This window comes from Callorhinus ursinus, unplaced genomic scaffold (genome assembly GCF_003265705.2).
Source record: "Callorhinus ursinus isolate GAN/ISIS: 27379988/994484 unplaced genomic scaffold, GSC_fseal_2.0 scaffold9, whole genome shotgun sequence".
NCBI lineage: Eukaryota > Metazoa > Chordata > Mammalia > Carnivora > Otariidae > Callorhinus > Callorhinus ursinus.
In genome coordinates this window covers 27,177,625-27,203,747 of record NW_027397071.1, presented here as the reverse complement: position 1 = coordinate 27,203,747, position 26,123 = coordinate 27,177,625, and the positions used below count along the sequence as shown (strand labels likewise).

The following is a 26,123-nucleotide window of genomic DNA, read 5'->3' as shown; positions in this document are numbered from 1 at the left end:
TCAAATATACACACTAAAAGGACTAAGCCTGACTATCAGGGAAATGCCCCAGCTGACTTTCATGCGAAGGCAGCAGCAAGAGAATTTGTAAAGGTTGGGGCACATGTGGGTAAAGTCCATTCTGCTTCCACAAAAACTGACCTCTTGTTGCCAGACTTGCCATCTTAATGTCCTTGTGATGTGGCAACAGTCTGCTCCTGAATCAGAAAAATTAGGATGGGCTGTAATAATGGCTGTAATTTCAATGAACAGCCAGGGATATGGGAAGCCCAAGATGGCCCCTTGGTTCTTTCCAACCCCTTGGCAAATTCTATTTTTTGATCTTTACATTCCTTCACCCACCATGGTGTGTTTAAAATAACTCAAATTATAAATAAAGTCTCCCACTAGGGGAGACTTCTACAAGACTGAAAAAAAAACAGTTTACTGTCAGTGTCTAACCTATCAGGTCCATAGTTCTGGAAAACCTATTTTTGTTCCCAGACACCTCAAACCTCCTCCCTCTGGACCTTTTGAAAACCTGCCACTGGACTTTATTCATTTGCCACCATTCTTGGATTATCAATGTGTTTCTGTTATTGTTTGTATGTTTTCCAGCTGGCTAAAGTTTTTCCCTGCTGCAAGGCTAATGCCCTCACCGTGGCACAGAAACTGTTAGAAAACATGTTTCCCACTTGGGTATACCTTCCATAATTTCTAGTAATCAAGGTACCCACTTCACTGGGAAAATCATACAAGCTTTAATAAAGGCCTTACAAACACCTCAGAATCATCACTGTCCCTATTACCCTCAATCATTGGCAAAGTTGAAAGAACGAATGGAATTTTCCAACCTAAAATCTCTAAGCTTACTGAAACTCCTGGATTCCCTTGGCCTAAGATGCTGCTGCTAGCTCTGTTGATAACTCACAATATCACCCTTGGGAAACATACACTCACTCCATACCAGATGGTCACTGGTAGGCCAAAGTCTGTTCACACGCAACTTTCTGCTGATCCCCTGCCAGTAGGATCCCTTCTGCCCTCAAGCCAGTATGACCAGCTACTGTAAGCTTTTAATGTCTAACGCTAAAGCCTACCATCAACAGGTTAAAGAAGCTTTCTCTGACCCCAGTTCAAAGGATCCTGTTGGTCAGTCTGGAGCCCGGTGATTGGGTATTTTGGAAGCACGACTGGGGTGGGGGGGGGAAGCGGCTTTCAAGCCCCATTGGAAAGGACCTTACCAAATGTTCCTGACCACTGATGTTGTTGCAAAACTAGAGGGCACTGAGCCTTGCATACACATCTCACAGCTAAGGATGGCCCCACCTGACCTCTGGTCCTGTACGGACGCTGGAGACCTCTAAGTCAAATCGAAAAGGGAAGACAAGTAGTTCACATCAAGGTGAACTGACTCTGCCCAAGATGCCAGATCAAGACTTCATACTTCAACATGAAATCTTTTTTTCTCCTCTTTCTTTCCTTTGGCATTCGCCTGGAAAGAACACCTTCATGCATCTCTCCCAGGCTGTTGCTGGGGGTGGTGGTTGGGTCACCCTTCAGATTGCTAGGTTTGTCATCAAAGATTCCAATCTGTCCATGATGCTAGAGAACCCCTGGTCCTCCCTGTGACTAAATTCTCTTCTTTTCCTAGTGTCAATGCAAACTACAACTGACTCCCCTAGAAGTCTCCCATTGATTTCAATGTTTACAGCCAGAACAACCCGTGCCTTGTTTTCATCTTTCTTCATTATGAGTGTACGCATCCAATGAGACACAACTACTTATGTAAATCTTGGTACATCTGCACCCTCATGTTCTTGTGATCATCTAGCTTACATGTGCCCCGCCCCCCCCAAGACATCTCACCAGCAACATCCATCTTTGCAGGGTATTTAGAACAACTCATTCTCTCAGGCTAGGAGATTTTCTTCTGGTGGGTGGTGAAAACCTAACTGACCCCAGGCTTGAAAGGGTGAATGCAATAATCCCTGTGAATGAATTCATTAATAGCACCACCTAAAGGGAATGGTTTGTGTGTCTTTGTCTGTGGCAGTTAGCATTCTCCTTGGGCCTATGAATGCCTAGTTGGCCCACAGCTGGGCAATGACTTTTTTTTTTTATTTAACAGAGATAGAGAGCGTAAGTAGGCAGAGCGGCAGACAGAGGGGGAGGGAGAAGCAGGAAGCCTGATGTGGGGCTCGATCCCAGGACCCTGGGATCATGACCTGAGCCGAAGGCAGCTGCTTAACTGACTGAGCCACCCAGTCGCCCCTGGGCAATGACTCTTAAGTTAATTGTATCTCCAGTTTTTCACAAGCAAACTAAGATATCTCATTGGTTGACTCCCCTGAATTTATATCATTGAGATAAAAAAAACCTACCAGGAGGCATTCAGGATTCAGGATTTGCTTCTTTTTGGGAGGGCCATGCTTTCCTGGTTAGGAAAACAAGATGTGATCAGAAACCTCTCCCACACTTTTGAAGAAAATGCAGAATCTGTTGCTAATGGCATTGGTGCCCAACAAAGATCTTGAGCCACTCTGGCAAAAGTTGTCCTTCATAATAGAACAGCTCTTGATTATCTTTTAGCTGAACAAGGAGGTGTCTGTGATGAGGGAGCAGAAGGCTAGCTGACAAAGCAGAAGCTGACACCCTACCACCACCACCCCCCACCATGGGATATATGTGACATTCCTCAGGCACTCTTGAGGAGTTTTCCCTAAAGGAAAAACAAATGGTTAACTGATAGAGATCACAGTCCTGCAGGACAGGAGTCTCCCTCAGTTTACAAATATCCTAGTGATTTACAAGGAAGAAGCTTTCTTATCAATAACCTAACTTCCAGAGACCCATAATTCAGTTTCCTGAAGCCTTAATATCACTCTCCCCTACATGAAATTGAGGGAGGCTGAGGCAGAAGGAAATGGGGTCTCCACCGAACCTCACATATATTCTAAAACTTCATCATCTGTGCTGAGGCCAACATCACCTGCTGGGTCTGGATTAGCATGTCTGGGAAGTTGAAACTAAATTACGTGAGACCACAGAAAGAAGTGACTTCTTCCATGGGGTCTTTCTTTGACTTATTTGATTTTGATTGGTTTGGGTCTTGGGACCACGGCTTCAAAGTGCACTCCAAACATTGGGAATTATCCTCCTTATAGTAATTATAATAATCTCCCTGATGTGTTGTATTCTTTCAAAAGCTTTAAATGCATGCATGTTTGCAGTTGCTAACCACCAAGCAAATGAGTGGACCATCTAAGGAATGAAGAAAATAACCAACTTAACGAATGTAAACTGAAGGTTGTGACCTGTGAATATCAAGAGGTTAAGCAGGAATATCATAACCTATAGGTACCACACAAAGAAACAACAAAAACTGTGAATTTCAGAGTGGTAGTTGAGTGGTGCTAATGCCTTAAATTTTTTTTTAATAATTTTTTTTATTATGTTATGTTGTACCCATACAGTACATCATCAGTTTTTGATGTAGTGTTCCATGATTCATTGTTTGTGTATAACACCCAGTGCTCCATTCAATACGGGCCCTCCTTAATACCCATCACTGGGCTAATCCATCCCCCCCACCCCCCACCCCTCTAAAACCCTCAGTTTGTTTCTCAGTCCATAGTCTCTCATAGTTTATCTCCCCCTCCAAACTCCCCCCCTTCATTTTTCCCTTCCTACTATCTTCTTTTAACATATAATGTATTATTTGTTTCAGAGGTACAGGTCTGTGATTCATCAGGCTTACACAATTCACAGTGCTCACCATAGCACATACCCTCCCTGATGTCTATCACCCAGCCACCCCATCCCTTCCACCCCCACCATTCCAGCAACCCTCAGTTTGTTTCCTGAGATTAAGAATTCCTCATATCAGTGAGCTTATATGATACTTGTCTTTCTCTGATTAACTTATTTCACTAAGCATAATATCCTCTAGTTCCATCCACATCGTTGCAAATGGCAAGATTTTGGGGTGTTTTTTTTTGATGGCTGCAAAATATTCCATTATATATACATACCACCTCTTCTTTATCCATTCATCTGTTGATGGACGTCTAGGCTCTTTTCATAGTTTGGCTATTGTGGACATTGCTGCTATAAACATTGGGTGCACGTACCCCTTCAGATCACTGCATTTGTATCTATGGGGTAAATATCCAGTAGTGCAATTGCTGGGTCATAGGGTACCTCTATTTTCAACTTTTTGAGGACATTCCATACTGTTTTCCAGAGTGGCTGCACCAGCTTGCATTGCCACCAACAGTGTAGGAGGGTTCCCCTTTCTCTGCATCCTTGCCAACATCTGTTGTTTCCTGACTTGTTAATTTTAGCCATTCTCACTGGTGTGAGGTGGTATCTCATTGAGGTTTTGATTTGGAATTCCATGATGTTGAGTGATGTTGAGCACTCTTTCATGTGTCTGTTAGCCATTTGGATGTCTTCTTTGGAAAAATGTCTGTTCATGTCTTCTGCCCATTTCTTGATTGGATTATGTGTTCTTTGGGTGTTGAGTTTGATAAATTCTTTATAGATTTTGGATACTAGCCCTTTATCTGATAGGTCATTTGCAAATATCTTCTCTCATTCTGTCGGTTGTCTTTTGGTTTTGTTGACTGTTTCTTTGGCCGTGCAAAAGCCTTATCTTGATGAAGTCCCAGTAGTTCATTTTTGCCCTTGCTTCCCTTGCCTTTGGTGATGTGTCTAGGAAGAAATTGCTGCGGCTGAGGTCGAAGAGGTTGCTGCCTGTGTTCTCCTCAAGGATTTTGATGGATTCCTGTCTCACATTTAGGTCTTTCAACCATTTTGAGTCTATTTTTGTGTGTGGTCCACTTTCATTCTTCTGCATGTGGCTGTCCAATTTTCCCAACACCATTTGAAGAGACTGTCTTTTGTCCATTGGACATTCTTTCCTGTTTTGTCAAAGATTAGTTGACCATAGAGTTGAGGGTCCATTTCTGGGCTCTCTATTCTGTTCCATTGATTTATCTGTTTGTTTTTGTGCCACCATACTGTCTTGATGATTACAGCTTTGTAGTAGAACTTGAAGTCTGGAATTGTGATGCCACCAGCTTTGCTTTTCTTTTTCAACATTCCTCTGGCTATTTGGGGTCTTTTCTGGCTACATATAAATTTTAGGATTATTTGTTCCATTTCTTTGAAAAAAAGTGGATGGTATTTAATAGGGATTGCATTAAATGTGTAGATTGCTCTAGGTAGCATAGACATTTTCACAATATTTGTTCCTCCAATCCATAAGCATGGAAGGTTTTTCCATTTCTTTGTGTCTTCCTCAATTTCTTTCATGAGTATTCTATAGTTTTCTGAGTACAGATTCTTTACGTCTTTGGTTAGATTTATTCCTAGGTATCTTATGGTTTTGGGTGCAATTGTAAATGGGATTGACTCCGTAATTTCTCTTTCTTCTGTCTTATTGTTGGTGTATAGAAATGCCACTGATTTCTGTGCATTGATTTTATATCCTGCTGCTTTACTGAATTCCTGTATGAGTTCTAGCAGTTTTGGGGTGGAGTCTTTTGGGTTTTCCACACAAAGTATCATATCATCTGCAAACACTGAGAGTTTGACTTCTTCTTTGCTGATTTGGATGCCTTTTATTTCTTTTTGTTGTCTGATTGCTGTGGCTAGGACTTCTAATACTATGTTGAATAGCAGTGGTGATAGTGGACATCCCTGCCGTGTTCCTGACCTTAGGGGGAAAGCTCTTAGTTTTTCCCCATTGAGAATGATATTCGCTGTGGGTTTTTCATAGATGGCTTTTATGATATTGAGGTATGTATCCCTCTATCCCTACACTCTGAAGAGTTTTAATCAAGAAAGATGCTGTACTTTGTCTAATGCTTTTTCTTCATCTATTGAGAGGATCATATTGTTCTTGTTCTTTCTTTTATTAATGTATTGTATCACACTGATTTGCGGATGTTGAACCAAACTTGCAGCCCAGGGATAAATCCCACTTGGTCATGGTGAATAATCATTTTAATGTACTGTTGGATCTTATTGGCTAGTATTTCGGTGAGTATTTTTGCATCCATGTTCATCAGGGATATTGGTCTGTAATTCTCCTTTTTGATGGGGTCTTTGTCTGATTTTGGGATCAAGGTAATGCTAGTCTCATAAAATGAGTTTGGAAGTTTTCCTTCCATTTCTATTTTTTGGAACAGTTTCAGAAGAATAGGTATTAATTCTTCTTTAAATGTTTGGTAGAATTCCCCTGGGAAGCCATTTGGCCCTGGGCTGTTTGTTGGGAGATTTTTGATTACTGTTTCAATTTCCTTAGTGGTTATGGGTCTGTTCAGGTTTTCTATTTCTTCCTGGTTCAGTTTTGATAGTTGATACCTCTCTAGGAATGTATCCATTTCTTCCAGATTACCTAATTTGCTGGCATATAATTGCTCATAATATGTTGTTATAATTGTTTGTATTTCTTTGGTGTTGGTTGTGATCTCTCCTCTTTCATTCATGATTTTATTTATTTGGGTCATTTCTCTTTTCTTTTTGGTAAGTCTGGCCAGGGGTTTATAGTCTTATTAATTCTTTCAAAGGACTAGCTCCTAGTTTTGTTGATCTGTTCTTTTGGTTTCTATTTCATTGATTTCTGCTCTGATCTTTAGTATTTCTCTTCTCCTGCTGGGTTTAGGCTTTATTTGCTATTTTTTCTCCAGTTCCTTTAGGTGTAGGGTTAGGTTGTGTATTTGAGACCGTTCTTGTTTCTTGAGAAAGGCTTGTATTGCTATAAACTTTCTTCCTAGGACCGACTTTGCTGCATCCCAAAGATTTTGAACAGTTGTGTTTTCATTTTCATTGGTTTCCATGAATTTTTTTAATTCTTCTTTAATTTCCTGGTTGACCCATTCATTCTTTAGTAGGATGCTCTTTAGCCTCCATGTATTTGAGTTCTTTCCGACTTTCCTCTTGTGATTGAGTTCTACTTTCAAAGCATTGTGGTCCGAAAATATGCAGGGAATGATTTCAATCATTTGGTACCAGTTGAGACCTGATTTGTGACCTAGGATGTGATCCATTCTGGAGAATGTTCCACGGGCACTAGAGAAGAATGTGTATTCTGTTGCTTGCGGATGGAATGTTCTGAATATGTCTGTGAGGTCCATTTGGTCCAGTGTGTCATTTAAAGCCTTTATTTCCTTGTTGATCTTTTGCTTAGGTGATCTGTCCATTTCAGTGAGGGGGGTGTTAAAGTCCCCTATTATTATTGTATTGTTGTCGATGTGTTTCTTTGATTTTGTTATTAATTGGCTTATATAATTGGCTGCTCCCATGTTAGGAGCATAGATATTTACAATTGTTAGATCTTCTTGTTGGATAGACCCTTTAAGTAGGATATAGTGTCCTTCCTCATCTCTTATTACAGTTTTCGGTTTAAAATCTAATTTGTCTGATATAAGGATTGCCACCCCAGCTGTCTTTTGATGTTTATTAGCATGGTAAATGGTTTTCCATCCCCTCACTTTCAATCTGGAGGTGTCTTTGGGTCTAAAATAAGTCTCTTGCAGGCAGCACATCGATGGGTCTTGTTTTTTTTTATCCAATCTGATTCCCTGTGTCTTTTGATTGGGGCATTTAGCCCATTTACATTCAGGGTAACTATTGAAAGATAAGAATTTAGTGCCATTGTATTGCCTGTAAGAGACTTTATATTGTCTCTATTCCTTTCTGGTCTATGTTACTTTTAGGCTAACTATTTGCTTAGAGGACCCATTTCAATATTTCTTTTTTTTTTTTTTAAAGATTTTATTTATTTATTTGAGAGAGAGAGAATGAGTGATAGCACGAGAGGGAAGAGGGTCAGAGGGAGAAGCAGACTCCCTGCTGAGCAGGGAGCCCGATGTGGGACTTGATCCCGGGACTCCAGGATCATGACCTGAGCTGAAGGCAGTCGCTTAACCAACTGAGCCACCCAGGCGCCCTCAATATTTCTTATAGAGGTGGTTTGGTGTTTGCAAATTCTTTTAGTTTTTCTTTGTCCTGGAAGCTTTTTATCTCTCCTTCAATTTTCAATGACAGCCTAGCTGGATATAGTATTTTTGTAATGCCTTAAATTTTGATCACATCTCTCAGTTACTTTAAGAAACAAGAATTGTTAAAAATAGAACCACAAGCCCAAAATGATGTCACTTAGACCAAATTCCCAAACTGGAGTTTAATACTTAATCTAATTGCACTTTCAACTTCCCCCAGAAATGTAGTCTTAACCAGTCAACCAGGAATTTTTCAATTAGTACCAAAGAGTCTACCACATGGGCCCCTCGCATCCCTCAAAGAAAGACGAAGTAATCTGCATGCTAAGACCCCTTGCTTCCCTCCCACCCCCAAGGGAAAGCCACCTGGCCTGGAATTAATTACTTTCCTTTGCTAATTACTTTCTTTCCCCACCCTCCTTCTACAAAAACCTTCCATGTTGTACAACTCCCTGGGGCTCTTCTCTGCTCCTGGATGGGATGGGTGTCCTGTTCATGAGTCATTTAATAAAGCCAGTTAGATCTTCAAATTTTCTCAGTTGGGTTTTGTTTCTTTAACAGTATCATCTAGTACCCAATCCATATTCATTTTCTGAATGCCTTTAAAAATATTTTTATGGGGGCGCCTGGGTGGCTCAGTCAGTTAAGAGTCTGACTCTTGATTTCAGCTCCGGTCATGATCTTAGGGTCACGAGATGATGGAGCCCCAAGATGGGCTCCGTGCTCAGTGGGGAGTCTGCTTCCCCTCTCCCTCTGTCCCTCCTCCCTGCTCCTGCATATATGCTCTTTCTCTCTCAAAAAAATTAAAAAAATATATATATCTTTTTTACATTTCAGTTGATTGCATCAAGTTCCTAAACAAGGTCCACACATTGTATTTGGTGGATGAAGTTCTCAAGCCTCTTTTCATCCTAGAGCAGTCCTTCTGAAATTACCCTCTCCCACTTTTCTCCCAGGCCACTGACTTATTGAAGAAATTGGGTGAGTTATCTATCCTGTGGTTATGGCCCACATTTTGGATTTGTTTGCTTTTCCATGATTTCCTCAATCTGCCATATATTTTATCAACTGGAAGCCACGGGGCCAGCACTGATAGTCACTATAATATCCTATCTTGACAAACAAAGCATGCCCTTCCTTGAGAGTGCTAGAGCTAGACAGGCATGAGTGTGGTATTTCGGTTATGCCACTTAAAAGCTGTGACCTTGGGCAAGTTACTACACCTACCTAAGCCTCCACTTTCTCACTTGTAAAACAGGAATATAACAATTCATAACTTGAAAAGTTTTATAAAGATAAAATGAGATAATGAGTAGGCAATGCCCAGCCCTGTGTCTGATACACACACACAAAAGCAGTAGCTCAGGGAATGTCAGCTCTAACAATGACAAAAGATACCTCCAGTTCACATAGCATAGAAATACTCATTCTAAAGTACCTGAAAAATTGTATCTTTTTTTGACATAGTAGGATATGTACAATATTTATCTGTATAAGTGATTAAGCAATACCTACAGCAGAAGTAGGGAGTCCAAGGATTTTTGAAGAATAAATAGTCTTCAGGAATTTTGCTCTACTGTCAAGGAAGCAGAGTCTCCTCTGGGCCAAAAACATGCTACAGAATAAAAGAAAAACTTTAAAAGGAAGAAAATATATGATACTTACATCACTATCAGACACTTGCAGCTATCTAACAGACCATAAGGTTCTATAAAATATAAGTAAAAATTGCTGATAGCTGTTATCTTGCTATATGTAATCTCTCATCACTAGAATCATTCCAATAGAATCCTCCTTATCTTAGAAAACTTTATGCATATGTCATTTTAAACTAGAGATATGTAAGGATATTGTAAATTCAAAAAATAAGTCTCTAATTTGGTCAAGAGCATAAAATTACAGTAAGTAAAAGTTCCATTTGTAGCAGCTATAAAAAACAGAATATTTCAATCTAGGAACTATTCAAATTTCATAATTTTCTGGATAGTAGTCACTGGTAAAACAGCACAATTTTTGACAGTAAATTAAAGTGGTTACAAACAGAGTTTAGTAAGTTGTTTGAAAAGGATTATAGCAAGTCCTTGACAAATATAAAGAACATACGAATGAATCTTAGGTTATTTTCATAGCTGGTACTTTCCTCAACAATCCCATAGAGAGCTAGCAAGTTATTTCAAAAGATTCCAGTTACTAACAGGCATGCATTCTGAATTACATCTCTACCTATAAGGAAAACTGTTATCAAAGAAATATGAAATTCAATTTTTATACTGCCACTTACAAGTATAAGAAAACTCAGTTTTCTAAAAAAATCCAAATGTAAAAGAAGAAACTTCTTGTAAGGTTTTACTCTGAGAATGTTGTAGTGGATGGCACTTCCTCTATCTCTAGTATTTAATTAAACTTTAGAAAAAGAGACATGCTCTACGGATTCAAAGGAATCCACTGAAGCCAGCTAGCTATGAATCTTTTTAAGTTACCAAAATGTTAAGGCCACAGAAAGCTTTAAAGGTGAGATATAATATATTGGATGTTTCTTAAAAAGTTAAGTATAAAATCCTGACCCTGTCAACAAAATCTCAGCTTAAAATGACAGCCTCTTAGCCATTCTACATCACATCAGCCTATTTAAATTCTCTGCAAAGCACTTTTGTTGCTGTTGTTTGGTTGGTTACTCATTCACTCATTCGATGCTTCATGAGCAGGGACCTGGTGTGTTTAGTTTACCACTGCATTCGCTGGCACAGAGTAGACATTTGATAAATAAAAGTATTAAATGACTGAATAAATCCATAAAATCACACTATAAATTAATGATTTAAGTGGACTATTTATGATGCCTCTTATGAAATATCGATTCTTTTTGTAAAGTAAATAATTACCCCTTATGTTGTAAGTCTTTCAAGTTGAAGAACAGGTTTTCTTAAATCAAGAAATGCCTATTCTTGTGTCATTACCTGTTCCGTTCAGGAATAAAATATTAACTAGGTTAGGCAATAGGGATTGTTTTAAGGAAAGATATTACCAAACAACAGGAACAATATCAAAAAATCTTTATTCAGTATCATGGAGTTATTTGATTTAGGATAATATAGTTGTTGTTGTTTTTCCCAGCAAATAAATGTCCATTTATTTAAGTTCAGCCTAATTTCTTAGGCATTTAAGCAAGTATAAGCAAAATGCTTTCTTACAAGTAGACAAATGAAAGAAACCTCTTCTATCTTCTTGAGATAAACTAGGTGAAAAAACAGCACTAGGAACCAGGATACCTTGATTCTAGTCTTTATTCTGATATTTAAAAAAAGTTTTCTATCGTTGGACAAGTCACTGATTCTTGGCCCAGTTCCCTCATTTTCCAAAACAGATGAATACATGAACCCTTGATTTGAAGGTAAAGTCAGAAGGTGCTGGTAAGTCAGTGACTGATCATGTGTGAGCTTAGACGCCAGCTCTTAGGAGAGTTCACTCCACACTGGGTGAACCATGCCCTCTGCCCACCAGGTCTCAGTGCCCATTCTCCTTAGGGAGTTAACACTAAATCCACTTGTTTTCATCTGGAAATCCCAACGCCTAAATCCCGCATCATCTCTAGCTACCTTCAACAGTATATTACCTCCATGATACAATGTACTCCCTGGCAAGTGACCCAGTTCTTCATTTCCCTTCCACTTTCCATAGCTTCCACTGTGTCTTTTGGAACAGATGGACCAAAATCAGCAAATTCCAATGTATCTTTACGTTCTCAGAGTGTTTTCCTTGCTTTAACGCAAATCTTACTGTTCCCTGAAGATACCATTTCTATGTTCCTCGGTGCTGGCTTTTGTTCTTATATGCTGCACCTAAGTCTTTCCTGTTGTCCCTTTCACCACTGCCAGACTATTAGTTCCCTCAGCTGCCTCACTAACGTTATCTCCTGGCCTGCTGATAACTTCCTGTCATTGTTAAAGATTTTGTCATTAGGCATACAGTTTTCTACTCAACGCAAAGTACTGTGATCATCCCAGATAATTTCAATGGCTTTAGAGATGATCCTCCCAACAGCTGACAGCCCCATGTCCATTGGTCTTCTGCTCCATTCCACTGCAGTCACTTTCCTATCATTATATCCTGACCCTGCACCTTGCCATTACCTCAATCTTGTCTAATTCCAAAAGAACTAATTGAAACATTCTGCTCTTTGACCATAAACTACCATCCCCTTCAATTAATTATTCTGTTCTTCAATATTATCAAGATCTCTAGGAGGCTTCCTCTCCTTTTCCCAATCAGCCTTCCCTTTCCTTTATTTTCCAATTTAGAAACCAGCTCTACCACTTTGATAATGTTCTTGACAATGTCCTACCCACCTTGTCTGTCCTTTCACCTGTTTGCAGCACTCTAGCCCTGGATGAACTCTAGAACAGAGTCTGGTTTTCACAAGCTGGGGAAAGTCACACAGGGTATGTATGGTTTCACCATAAATTCATGGGCATTGATCTTAAATGGAATCCCAATACTCTCCAGCATTTATACTATATTTTACAGGGGAAGGATGGCAGAATATGCCACCCCAAAATATCCCACTTTAGAATAAGAATTATTTTGAGCTAAAGGCACTTGAAAAACAGCAAATGCAAGAAGAGCAATCTGATTCCTCTCTTTCTTTCTGAAAAGAGGAGACAGAAATTCCCATGTGAAAGGTGCTCTCCCTGCAAAGGAGAAAAGAATCATTCTTACATGGGAAGTTGAAGCTGAGAGAAGAAACATAGACCTTGTTAAAAATAATCCTTACCTTCCTTTAGCCTCCCCAAATATTTTGGTTACTTTTCCACAATTGCCTCTCCATGTTCAACCTAGTATAAAAGCATTTGTTTTTGCCACTTCTTCGAGTCTTCCTTTTCTTATGAGGACTCCCATGTCACGTAGAACTTACATTAACTGTGTGTGCTCTTTTCCTGTATCTGCCTTATGGCAGTTTAATTCTCAGGCCCAGTTGGAAACCTCAAAAGGACAGGCCATACTTCTCTCCCATAGTCCAGAATGATTATTTTAATTTTTCCCACCCTCCTCTAACCCAAAAGCTCTTTATTCTAAGTAGATGACCTTGTTTCCTACCACAGAGAAAACAGAAGCTATCAGATTTACCATTTCAATTTACCCGAATTGAAAACACAAACCCCCAAAATCCTTTTATTCTTCCTTTCTATTATAATAAAGAAAGTGACCCTCCCACAAAAGGATAATTCTTCCTCCCACGACAGAGATCTCATTCACTCCTAGTTCTACGGACACCTTGCTCCACTGATTTTTACCCCTTTCTCTGGTATATGCAACTTTCCTTGCTCACATCTCTTCTGGTTAAAAAACAATAAATACAAAATATAAACAAAAACTAAAACTTCTGACGCCTCCCTGTTGCTCATTTCCTCTTCAAATCAAAACTTTCCTGTTACTTTCTCTTGAGAGCAAAGGTTTTTAAAAGTTATGTCTCAGTTGTCTTCTTTTCCTCAGTCCATGCTCTCCAGCCTGATGCAATCTGACTTTTGTACCCATTACTCCACAGAGGCGGCTCTTGCTCAAGTCAGTTTTGACCTTCATATTGTTAAGTCCAGTGAACATCTGGCAATTCTCTCACTATCCCTGAGCTCTCTGCAGTTTTAGATACTGCTGGTCAAGCCCTGTGTCCCCCCAGAAACACCCTGTTCCCTTGGCTTTTGATATACTACAATCCCTCCTTTCCCTCCTACCTCTCCTCCAATCCGCCATTAAACGATGGAATTTCTCAATACCCACATCCAGACTCTCTTTTCACTCATTAATCTCTCACTAAGTAATATGATTGTGGGAGGAATTGTGGGGGCATCAGTGAAAAAAAAGGCTCCAAAGAAATCTAAGTAGGCTGACATACAGATTCTGAACCTCCGAGACTATTTTTCTTCTGCGCTTTACATAAACACATTTTGACCAGAACTTTCTAAAGCAATTAACATTCCATACATATATTCACAAATAATAAAAATAGATTAACAAATTTGGATGTCATTGAAAAGTTGGAGAAAATACAAATATATATGGCTTTTACTTCTAAACAACATTTTCATTGTATTTTTTCTAGTTTCTCCTTACAAACAATGTTCTATGAAGAAAACCAGGCAATTGTGAATCAAGGTGATCTGGTAAACCTGATTATGGCATATTGTAAATAAGGTCACCTCCATATTCAAATACACATGATCAATAGAAAATTAAAATATTTCTTATCATTGGCGTAAACTATTTAAAATGAAAATACAGAAGGTATGTGCAGCAGAAGCTGAGACGGCTGGTGCACTGTTGAGGGGCAGAATCCACAGCTGCAATGTAAGCAAAGCGGCCAAAATGAATTCTATCAGGTTTGAAGCTCGGGCCTTAAACCCAAATGATCAATTTAGATAGAACTACTTTGCATGTGCGGAGGAGAGGTAGGAAGAGATTTAGGTAATTTGACAAAGTTCAGAACGTTCAGGTAAACTGCAAGCTCAAGGAACGTTAAGGTGAGAGACTGCAAAAGAGGCTGATGCTAATCAACGCACAGCCCACGCTGTGAAGTTTGAACAAAGGTTATTTCTCCTTTATGCTCTCCCTGCCTGTCCACTTCTAGAATGTTTATAAGGTTCGCCGGTGCAACAGATGGCATCTAGAAGGTGAACAGGTACTAGCTGGGGAAGTACAGCGGGAATAATAACCCTCAAAGTCATGTCATTGGAGCAAGAGTGGAAAAAATCTGCCATAGTTAGCCCGAGCTAAAGGACAGAGGATTCTGAAACTGCTGAAAAGCCGTTCTGTGAAAATGGGTTCGTGGAATATAAATGTGCCCAGCCTAAGAAAAGGGGCTGCCTGGTTTCCACGAGAAGGAATGAGGTTTCGGCCCAGCACGAGGTGACACTTTCGGCACCGTTGGCGGCCGCTGGGGAAGTTAGCGAGCACTTTTAATTCTCGCCTCAGGCGGCGGAAGGGAACAGGGGGGTCGCCCCCATAAGGAGGCAGATTGGGCTGTTTTGCTCTTTTTTAACGACACACTTCAGATTCCACACTTCACTTACATGGCAGGAGAACAGCCTTCGTTTCCTCTCTTATTAGGAATCCCGGTTATGGATGAACTGGAGTCGGTGTTTCCACAATGCCAGAGTTGTCAAATCAAGAGCAAAAGGGGCACAAAGCCTTTTTTGGACGACCGGGGGTGCAGGGGCCGCACGCTGCGAGGCCAGCCACCTCCCCAGAGGAAACGTAATTCCAGGCGGACGCCGGCTCCCGAGCGCGAGTCCGAGTGCTGAAGGAGATCCAGCCCGGCTCCCGGTCTCGCCAGGCGCGCCGCTCCCGGCGGCCTCCCTCCCTCCCGGCCTCGCTCCACACGACTCCGCGCTCCGAGCGCCCGCCTGGCGCCTCGCTCACGTCTGGCGCGCGACAGCCTAGCCTCCTCGCGCTCCTGCCGCGCCTGCGCTCCTGGGCCGGGGCGGGGCGGGGGGGGAGGGACTCGGACGTGGAGGCGGAGCCTGGGCGCGGGTGGGCGCGGGGTCGGGATGCAGAACGCGCATTGGCTGAGGCGTCGGCCGCGAGCGCGGACTGGTTGGCGCGGGATGCGGGGTGGGGCGGCTGGGAGTAAGGGCATCGCCGGCGGCACTGCGCTGGTGGAGGTGCGGGGCCGCGTTCGGTCCGCAAGAGAGAGGCAGGTCTGGGCCAGGGGATGGGACGGGGAGAGGACCTAGAGATAGCCGGGGGTTGGGGATGAAGATTAGGCCTAGGGCCCTAATTAGATGTGTGTCCTTGATTTGGGTTGGGGTGGGTTATAGGACAAGGACTGATTTGGAAGAAAGGGCACACTGGGGCACTGCACTTAGGCCAGGGAAGAGTTGTAGATAGAATAATGTCGGAGGGTGCCTGAGAGAGGGCGAGCCTAAAGAGAATGGGAAAAGGGATTCGTAGATGTATTATCGCCTGTGATGGGGGTGAGAAAAAAAGCAGGAATTTACATTTCTGAATAGAAAAAAAAAAGAGAGAGTTTGATTAGAGAACTGAGAAGGAAAGGGGGTGTGACACTGGAGGAAAATACACGACATTTTAAAAGTGAAGGAAAAATCGCCAAAGAGAAAAGGACACCACCTGTCCGTTAGGGGAGGTGGTGGAAAGCACAGTTTTTGTTAAGAATCAAATTCCACAATTAGATTTCCTTCCTCTCCTATTTTAAGAAGATGAGAAGATAGATGAAGTGAGAGTGGCAGTAGCGTTGTTACTCAGGCCTAGAGGAAAGAACAAAGACAATCTGTGGTTGAAGGTATATACTCTTCAACTAGGTACAAGGAGGTTCAGGAGACAATTAGGTGAATGGAGAAATTACTGGATGCAACAGAGACGCTAACCCTAAATTGTGACCTATTGTGAAGGCCATTCAGTTGTCAATATTTTCCAACAATTTGTCAATACTCTCCCTATTTGCTGGAGAATATTGGTGGTCCAGAAGACCACCAAGAACACACCTGTAGTCAGAAAATTGGTTATATTACTCATTGCAATGAGGGAGAACACACACCTTGGGGAACCATGGGGTCATTTCAATAACAGGGCGTTAGAAATGACTTATTATAAAATTTGGGCATGTATTTGATGATTTGGGGGGAGGATTCAAGGAAAGGAGAGTCATTCTGTTTGGGGCGCTATCAAGAAGTAGAGGCAACTGTAGGATGAGGTACCATATGACATTTTATGTAGAAGGAGGGAGGAAAATTGCAAGGCTAAATCCATAATTGGTAAAGAGGCAACAATTTTACTAGATGGGAGGGGAGGAAATTTAGTATCTCTGCAGTTTTCACAATGACCTTGTTTTTAAATCTGTGTTTAGGCAAGATTATTAAGTGATCTTGTCTGTTGTCTCACTTCATCATGACCACAGTGTGATTTTGTCTGATACTGGTGTTCTGTCAGATTGTTATATTCTATAGGGGAACACCACAGCCAGTGCCTAAAAACACTAAAGCCTTAAAAGTAAGTGTCAGTTCAGTTCCCAATGTCTGGCGCTGCTTTTCTTTTTCTCACAGTTAACAAATAAGAGTTGAGTACATAGGTGCTGAGGCTACTTGAAAAAATGAGGCAGAGGAAGTGTGTGTCATAAACCTTACAGAGGGAGAAACACACAATAGAGGAGTTTAATGTGTACAGTGACTTCAGACAATGATAAGTGCTATAAAAGAAGCAATGATGGGTGGAGACAGCAGATGGTTTAAATAGGATGGTCAGGAAAGGGTTGTTTTTGTTTTGTTTTGTTTTTTGCGGTGACATTCAATCCTGAATTGAATGATGAAGAGGCAACCTTGCAAAAACTGATTCTGGAAAAGAAAACAGTAGTGGTAAAGTCCCTGAGAGGGGAACAAAGTTGGCATGCTCAAGGAATAAAAGAGACCATAGCGATCCAGAGGGAAAGTGCTTCCAGATTAGGATGGAGAAGAAAGCAGGGACCATATCATGCAGAACCTTGTAGACCCCAGAAAGGAGTTTAGATTTTATTCTGAAGCAGCCCTTGGAAAACCTTTAGCTGAGGAATAATGTAATCTTAATTACCTTTAAAAAAGATACTCTGGCTTCTTTGGAGAAGAGACTTGGGGGCAGGCAAGAGTTGAAGCAGGAAGATCCGTTAGGAGGTTGCTAAAGTGGGGAGTGATAGTGTTTGGGACTAGGGTGGTGGCAGGGGAGGGAAAGAGGATCTCAACATTCATTCTGCTGACATTAAGTTACTGCTCCTATTTCAACACTGCCCCTCCACATTCAGCTGTGCCTGGTTTCTCTGAATTCAGACACTCTGCTCATCCTCTTCAGAGTATAAACTGCTAATCTCTTGCCAAGATGAAGAGGGGCTAGTTGGCAGGGCTATGTGGACCAGGAATGGGGGTCTGGGAATCTAATCATTTCCTAGAAAGACCTTTAAATGATCCTCCTGTATTTAGTCCTGAATCTTTGGAGAGTCCTCTGGGGGTAAATCTAGTTGCCTTTTTGACTTTCTTCGTGGCTAGTCTAGGACTCAGCATCTGAATCTGCTCTCTACTACCTGCCCATTTGCTTTCTAACTTCTGTAATTTTTGTTGCCACTCTCTTTCCTCTTGTTTTTGTTCCCATGGGTTTATTCTTAAAAGAATCTCCTTACTGTTATTTTAGTGGGGCTTACATAGGGAGTCAAAATCTAAGTATCTTTGCTATTGTTGTTATTGGTTTACATACATATTCTTTAAATGACTGAATGACCCAATGCTGGGCATTCAGGGGCTTTGTTCCTACGTTAAGCCTCATGTTATTCTTTATACTCATGTTGATGTTTAAAAGAGAAATATAGAAATATTAGTGATGCCCTGGAATTAATAGCTCATAAGTGTATTTTCCTTCTAGCTTCTGCTCATTTGTTTCGTGAATATAAAGACAGTATCTTATGTAGATAAAGCCTTTCCATTGCCTCATATCGAGGACTAAAAATACTCTGAAATATAGCAGAGAGAAGGCAGTTTAGCACAGCGACTAGGCCAAACCGTCTGGTTCAAATCCTAGCTCTGCAATTATTTGCAACCTTGGGAAAGTTACTTTATTTCTCTGTACTTTTCTCATCTGTAAAATATGGGTAATAGAACCTTACCTATAGTGCTGCTGTGAGGATTAGATGATTTTATAGACTCCAAAAAAGCTTAGAACAGTACTTAGTTCTTAGTAAGTACTATAAAATTGTTCCTTAAGAAAAAAGGAAAGAGAATCTTCAGGAGGAGGCTGCTAATTATTCCCTAATATTTAGTATTCTCTTCTGTAGCAATAGAACTGTAATAGAACTAACGTGAGTTCGCTCCTTGGTGAGTCACAGATAGAAACTCCACCAGGTGAGTTGTCGCACAAAGGAAACTTTATTTGCCGCAAATAAGGAGGTCACGGGGAATAACTTCCAAAGCCCTGACCCCCAAGCAAGGGTGAATGGGTTCCTTTCACTTAGAGTTAGGATGAATATTTAGAAAGGGAAGCCTTGTCATCACATCTAGAGGCGGGCATAAGGTCATGCCTCCAGGAAACATGCCTATACAAACATTGTATATTACATAAATGAGGCTTGTGTCCTCCTTAGGGGGAGGTTTTAGTGTTCTAATGAGGTAAAGGTAATTTTCAGTCATCCCAGAGGTCACTCCATGGTCCATCTGTGCAGGTGTGAGTTGGGGGGTTTATCTCAAACTGGTCTGGGTGGTCTGGGCAGTCATTATTGCTTGAGGGGCCATTTTGGTTTCCTTAATGGGATGCTGTGCCTAGAGGGTCTTTTGCCTGAGTGAAGAGAAAAAAGAGCTTAGGGAAAAATGTGGGATGAAGGTCAGTAGATAGAAGCAGGTGAGCAGTAAAGTTCAAGTCTTGGGGTTTAGGTGGTGACAGAACTTACAAATTTCAGCAGGGTTTGTGGGTATTTGGTATAAAGACTGTGTTTCCACCCTCTTTTGGAGCTGGGTCAGACATAAAACTAAATTCTGGGCACTGGGCTATAAAAGGAAACTATATGCACTTCATCCAGGAAAATCTTAAAGGGCTAGCATGCCCTTATTCCTCCCTTATTTTGCAGTTCCCCTGACAATTTGTGTGCAGACATGATTGCTGCAGTCTCTTGGACCACCAGATGGAATCTGCAAGTTGAAGATGGTGGAGCAATAGAATGAGACACAAGGAGCCTGAGCCCTGACATCATGGAGCCACAACTCCAGCCCCACACCTACTATATTTAAGTGCAAGAGAAATCAACTTCAATTTTGTTTAACTCTTTTATATGAATTTTCTGACATGCTGTTGTACTGTGACTATTGATGCGTTCTTGACTCTTCTAGTTTGCTTACCAAAGGCATTCCACTTTACTTTTACATGACCTCCCAGGTGACAATAGACAGTAGAGGAGTGACAGGGAGGAGAACAAGGTGGAAGCAAAGCTCCATTACCTGGAAATGCTTTGCAAGAGGTATCTGTCACTTCTAGGCATTAAGAGGCAGGCAGGCAGAACAACATTCTTCGTTTACCTCTAACCCTAGGGCAGTACTAAGAAGGACCTGCTCTAGGAAAGAAAGACAATTAAGTCTGAGTTTGTAACTTCCTAAAGCTTTTTCTACCTTACATTCCTGCTATAAAGAGTCATGTTCTTGAGAGCCGATGAGGATAGATCTTCAGCATTTCAGCATTCTCACCACACACACACACACATAGAGTTAACTATGTTAACTATGTGAGATGATGGACATGGTAATCAAATTGACTGGGTAATGATTCAGCAGTGTGTGTGTGTGTGTGTGTGTGTATACATACACATATATATGTCAAAGAAAGAGTTATGTTCGGTTTTCACCCTCATGGAGCTATTTTAAATGCAATGTTTTATGTGTATTATTACAGTAAATTAATGCTTTCCAGCAGATGAATAATAGCTGTACAAACATTAGTTTAAGTATTTCAAAAACCGTAATAGAAATTATACATTTAACCATAGAAAGCCTGCCTAATGTAACTATGTATTTATTTATCTGTCTATCCACCTAACTGTCTATCCACACACACATTTGGCTGGATTTTTATTTTTATTTTTTATTTTTATTTTTTGGCTGGATTTTTAGCAATTTAGCTATTAGCATTGGTTACTTAAGCCATTCAGAAAATATTCATAGTCTTTGAAAAATCTTTTAAAAGAGAGAATAAATTTTGACTTTACAAATCAATTTGATAGGAAAAAAGTTATTCAAAACTTGGGGTCCATATGTAAGATATGAAATAAAAATTGTCCTTGTGAAAGCTTTGGCAAGTACTGTACCCTTCTAGGCTAGGTGTGTGGCTTCTGGCTAAATAGTGTTAGAAAATGTCTGTACACAAGTGAGTATCACTGTGTTAGAATCTAGTAGAAATTGCTCTTCTCAGGGAGGTGCCATGTGTTCTTTCTCAATCTACTTTACCTCTGGAATTCATGGTTTACATTCATGATGAAGCTCTCAAGCTTTCAGAGGCCTCTCTCTTACGGGCTATATGCAGATTCTCACCTCCTAAAGGGTTTCTATGGTGACAGCCTTTTGATCCCTCAGTTTATCATAGTGTGCGATATCTCTTTGGCTCTGCTGCCTGTCCAGTCAGTACCACACCCGTAATGCGGCGCGGGGGGGGGTGGGGGGTGCTCTCCAGAGCAGCGGCAGGAAATTAACACCAGACTCTCTAGGTCTGAAAGGAAGAGATAATGATGAAATCCTACCTAGGGAAGGAGAGGGAGAAGATTCTCCTCTAAATCATACAAGAATATAAATAACTATCAAATTCCTGCAATATTCAATATGATGTTAAATAACCAAATGGTAAAGTTTCAGGGAGAAACATCAGGAATGGAGTTGTGATGATAAACAGCATAAGGATATTCACGGTATGAAGTGTTTACTATGTCAGGCACCCTTCTGGACTCTGCTGATTCCAGTGATGAAAAAAACAGTTCCTGCCCACGTGGAGCTTATATTCTAGTGGGGGAGGCAGGCAATATATACTGACAAACTCAAGTAACAAAAGGCAGAGATAAAATACCGTGAAGAAAAATTAAAATGTTGGCCACTAGATGGAGCTCATTGCCTTTTTCATTTCACTTATCAATCCACTCAAAAAGAGAGAGATGATGAGTGCATGACATACTATTAAAGTTGTGTTTTGGGGTCAGGTGATAGGCTGTCTCTCTCTCTCTCTCCCTGTATCTTCTTCCTAATCCGGATTTTCTTTTTCTACTAACTGAAAGGGGGAAATATAGTTAAGACACTATGGAGCCAACCTAGATATCTTAGGGTAGGTGGATTAGATCAGCTCCTTCCTAAGTCATAGAAATCCTCTCCCCTCAATTTCCTGGGTATTTACTTTTATGTATTTATTTGTTTAATATCCGTATTCACAACTAGACTATTAGTTCCTTGAGAGAGGGACTACAGGAATACTTCCCAGTCCTTGACAGAGTACCTGGTAGGTACTCAGCAAGTACTTTTTGAATGAATGAATCCCTTTAGTTCAAGTAATTGGTGTTTTCCATGTAGTGACATCTAACTCCCTAGGGACTCTGTTTTGATGTTTGGTTGGGGGAAAATCTCCATAATAAAGACTTAGGTGAGTTTGTCTGTCTTGTGGTCTATGAATTCCTCTCTGTCAAAGAACTCTCAGTGGATGGAAGTGTGTGTGTGTGTGTGTGTGTGTGTGTGTGTGTGTGTGTGTGTGTGTATGTGTTAGAAATACTTTTTGGCTTTCTGAGTTTGTGGCCATATTTTTTCCTTTTTCTACTTGGAGAAAGCCTAATACACAAAATGGACACACACACACATAGAGACATGCACACATATTTTTCTTTTTCTTTTTTTTTTGAGAGAGAGAGAGCACACACTTGCTTCCAACTATTCATTGTTTGTATATAGAAATGCAGTTGAATATGTTTTTTTTAATTATTGAAGTAAAATTGATATACAGTGTTATATTAATTTCAGGTGTGTAACGTTTTTAGAAGGTAGAGAAGAGACAGGAAAGTATCCCCCAAACTGAGAAGGCACTTTGAGACCAGAAAACGAAGGACACCACACTGTACAGTTTCCAGTTTTATTCGGGGAAACTTACTGACAGGGATGATCTGGTGGAGGACAATCCATGTCAGCTGTATTTTCTCCACAAAATTCAGATCTTAGTCCACAGATTTTATAGTGCGGGGACACACAGAAGGGGCATTGTAGTGAGATCAAAGGGTTGGCACCTGACAGCTGCCCTTCAATTAGATTTTGTGGTACTACCTATGTGTCAGGAAGGGGAAGGAAAGAGTCTCTAACGGATTCCTGGGAGGCCAAAGCAAGCCTGCCGCCTTCCCTACCTTGACAGGCATCTCTAAGGTATGTATATTAATCTCCAAGGGGCCCAAACATGTAGCCAATGACGGAGTCCGTACTTCAGCACTCCTACAGACATACTGATTTGACAATTCTATGCATTACTCAATGTTTACCATAACTATTATGGTCACCATCTGTCACTATACAACATACTGCAATGTTATCGACTCTATCTCCTATGCTATACTTTTCATCTCCATGATTTATTTTATAACTGGAAGTTTGTACCTCTTAATCCCCTTCATCTATTTCGTCCATCTCCCAACGCACTTCCCCTCTGGCAACCACCAGTTTGTTCTCTGTATTTAAGAGCTGTTTTTGTTTGTTTGTTTGTTTTTATATTCCACATATAACTGAAATCAGGTGGTATTTGTCTTTGTTTGACTTATTTCATTTAGCATAATACTCTCTAGGGTCCATCTATGTTGTTGCAAATCAATGCAATCCTTATCAAAATACCAGTAGCACTTTTCACAGAATTAGAACAAAAAATCCTAAAATTTGTATGGAACCACAAAAAAACTTTGACTAACCAAAGCAATCTTGAGAAAGAAAAACAGACCTGAAAGTGTCACAATCCCAGATTTCAAGATATATTACAAACTATAATTAATCAAAATAGTACAGTACTGGCACAAAAACAGACACATAGATCAATGGAATGGGAGAGAGCCCAGAAGATTGACTCTGCGTTGACCTTGTATCTTACAAGCTTATTAAACTCACCTGTTAGTTCTAAGAGGTTGTTTTGGTCGATTCCCTGGGATTTTCTGTATGGACAATAATGTCTGAGAATAAAAACAGTTTTATTTTATCCTTTTTGATCTATATGCTTTTTTCCTTTTCTTGCCATACTGTGATATAACTTTCAGTATCATGTTGAACAGGAGTGGTGAGAGTAGACATCCTTGCTTTGTTCCTGAGTTAGGGGCAAAGCAGTCAGTTTTTCAACATTAAATATGATGTTAGCTGTAGGATTTTTGTAGATGCCTTTTTTTTTTAAAGATTTTATTTATTTATTTGAGGGGGCGGGTCAGAGGTAGAAGCAGACTCCCCGCCGAGCAGGGAGCCTGATGTGGGACTCAATCCCGGGACTCCAGGATCATGACCTGAGCCGAAGGCAGTTGCTTAACCAACTGAGCCACCCAGGCGCCCTGTAGATGCCTTTTATCAGCTTAAAGAAGTTCACTTTTACTCCTAGTTTGCTGAGAGTTTTATCATGAATGGGTATATTATTTTGTTGAGGTTTTCTGCATCTATTTATATAATTAAGTGGTCTTTCTTCCTCAGACTTTTAGTAAGGTGAATTACATTAATTGATAAACCCCAGATGATTGAGGTGCATTATTTTTATATATTGCTGGATTCAACTTGCTAATATTTTGCAGAGGATTTTTGCATCTATGTTCATGAGAGAAAATGGTCAGTAGTTCTCTTTTTCTATACTGTTTTTATCTGATTATGGGTTCAGGATATGCTGCCCTTGGAGAAGGAATTGGGAAATGTTCCCTCTTCTATTTTATGGAAGAAGTTGTGTGGATTGGTATTACTTCTTTAAAAGCTTGGTAAAATTCACCAGTCAGGAGGGACCATATGGATCTGGGTAATTGTTTTCCAGAATTCTTTTTAACAGCTTTATTGAGATATAGTTGATGTACAAAGACCTGCACATGTTTGATGTGTACAATTTGATGAGTTTGGACATATGTACAATTTGATGAGTTTGGACAAATCACCCATGATACATGGTAACAGGCATTTCCAACACCTCCCCAAATTCCCCCTGCCTTTTTTTTTTTTTTTTGGTGGTAAGTATCCTAAACCTGAGGTCTACCCTCTTAACATATTTTGAAGTACATAATACCATATTTTACAGCAAAAAGATCTCAAGAAGTTACTGATCCAGCATAACTGAAACTATACCCATTGGATAATAACTCCCCATTCCTGCCCCATGCCCCACCCCCAAACCTCTGGTAATCACAATGGTATTCTCTGCTTCTGAGGGTTTGATGAGTTTAGATAACTCCTATAAGTAGATAACTCATAACTCATGCAGTGTTTCTCCTTTTGTAACTAGCTTATTTCACTTAGCATACTGTTCCCCAGATTCACCTATATTGCAAATAGCAAGATTTCCTTCTTTTTTGAGGCTAAATCATATTCTATAGTATGTATATATCACTTTTTCTTTATTAATCTGTCGATGGACTCTTAGGTCTCAAGATCCATATCTTGGCTATTGTGAATAATGTTGCAATGAACCTGAGAGTACATATATCTCCTTAAGATCCGAATTTTAATTATTGGATAAATACCCAGAAGTGGGATGGTTGGATCAAATGGTAGTTCTATTTTTCATTTTTTGAGGAAACACCATACTATTTTCTATAGTTGCTTCACCATTTTACATTCCCACTTACAGTGTACAATTTCTCTACAACCTCACCAATACTATCTTCTTTATTTTTTTAATAATAGCTATCTAATAGGTATGAATTGGTATCTCATTGATTTGCATTTCCTGATGATTAGTGATGTTGAGTATCTTTATATACCTGTTGGCCATTTGTATGTCTTTAGAGAAATGTCTGTTCAAGTCCTTTGTCCATTTTTAATTAGGTTATTTTTTGTTTGTTTGTTTGTTTTTGCTCTTGAGTTATAAGAATTCCTTACATATTTTGAAAATTAACACCTAGGGTGCCTGGGTGGCTCAGATGGTTAAGCATCTGCCTTCAGCTCAGGTCATGATCCCGGGATCCTGGGATCGAGTCCCGTGTCGGGCTCCCTGCTCCTTGGGAGCCTGCTTCTCCCTCTGCCTCTCTCTCTCTCTCTCTCATGAATAAATAAATAAAATCTTTAAAAAAAAAAAGAAAATTAACACCTAATCAGGTATAAAATATTTTCTCTCATTCTCTAGGTTGCCTTTTTATTCTCTTGTTTCCTTTGCTCTGCAGAAGCTTGATTTGAAGTCGTCTCACTTGGTCTATTTTTGCTTCTGTGGCCTGTATTTTTGGTGTCATATCTAAGAAACCATCACCACAACCGATGTCAAAAAGATTTGCTCTGTTTTTTCCTAAGAGTTTTACCATTTTAGGTCTTAGGTTAAAGTCTTCAATTCATTTTGTGTTGATTTTTGTGTATGGTATAAAGGAAGGGTCTAACTTAATTTTTTTTGCATAGGGATATCTATTTTTCCCCTACACCATTTGTGGAAGAGACTATCATTTCTCCATTGTGTATT

General features: G+C 40.3%; 1 protein-coding gene across 4 annotated transcripts in view; it reads right to left on the bottom strand.

Moving 5' to 3' along the window:
- KYAT3 (kynurenine aminotransferase 3) overlaps positions 1 to 15,429 on the bottom strand; it is a 63,339-nt gene extending 47,910 nt beyond the window's left edge. Inside the window, exons 1-2 of one of the 4 annotated variants that reach the window (XM_073896374.1) lie at positions 15,053 to 15,429; positions 9,507 to 9,606 (exon numbers count right to left, since the gene is read on the bottom strand). In XM_073896374.1, the coding sequence (XP_073752475.1) occupies positions 9,507 to 9,605 (99 nt within the window). In that variant the 5' untranslated portion in view covers position 9,606; positions 15,053 to 15,429. Of the gene's footprint in view, positions 1 to 2,363; positions 2,417 to 9,506; positions 9,607 to 15,052 lie in introns of those variants that run through there. The other 3 variants (XM_025872134.2, XM_025872136.2, XM_025872137.2) reach the window with 3 other exon arrangements.
- Positions 15,430 to 26,123: the final 10,694 nt, after the last annotated feature.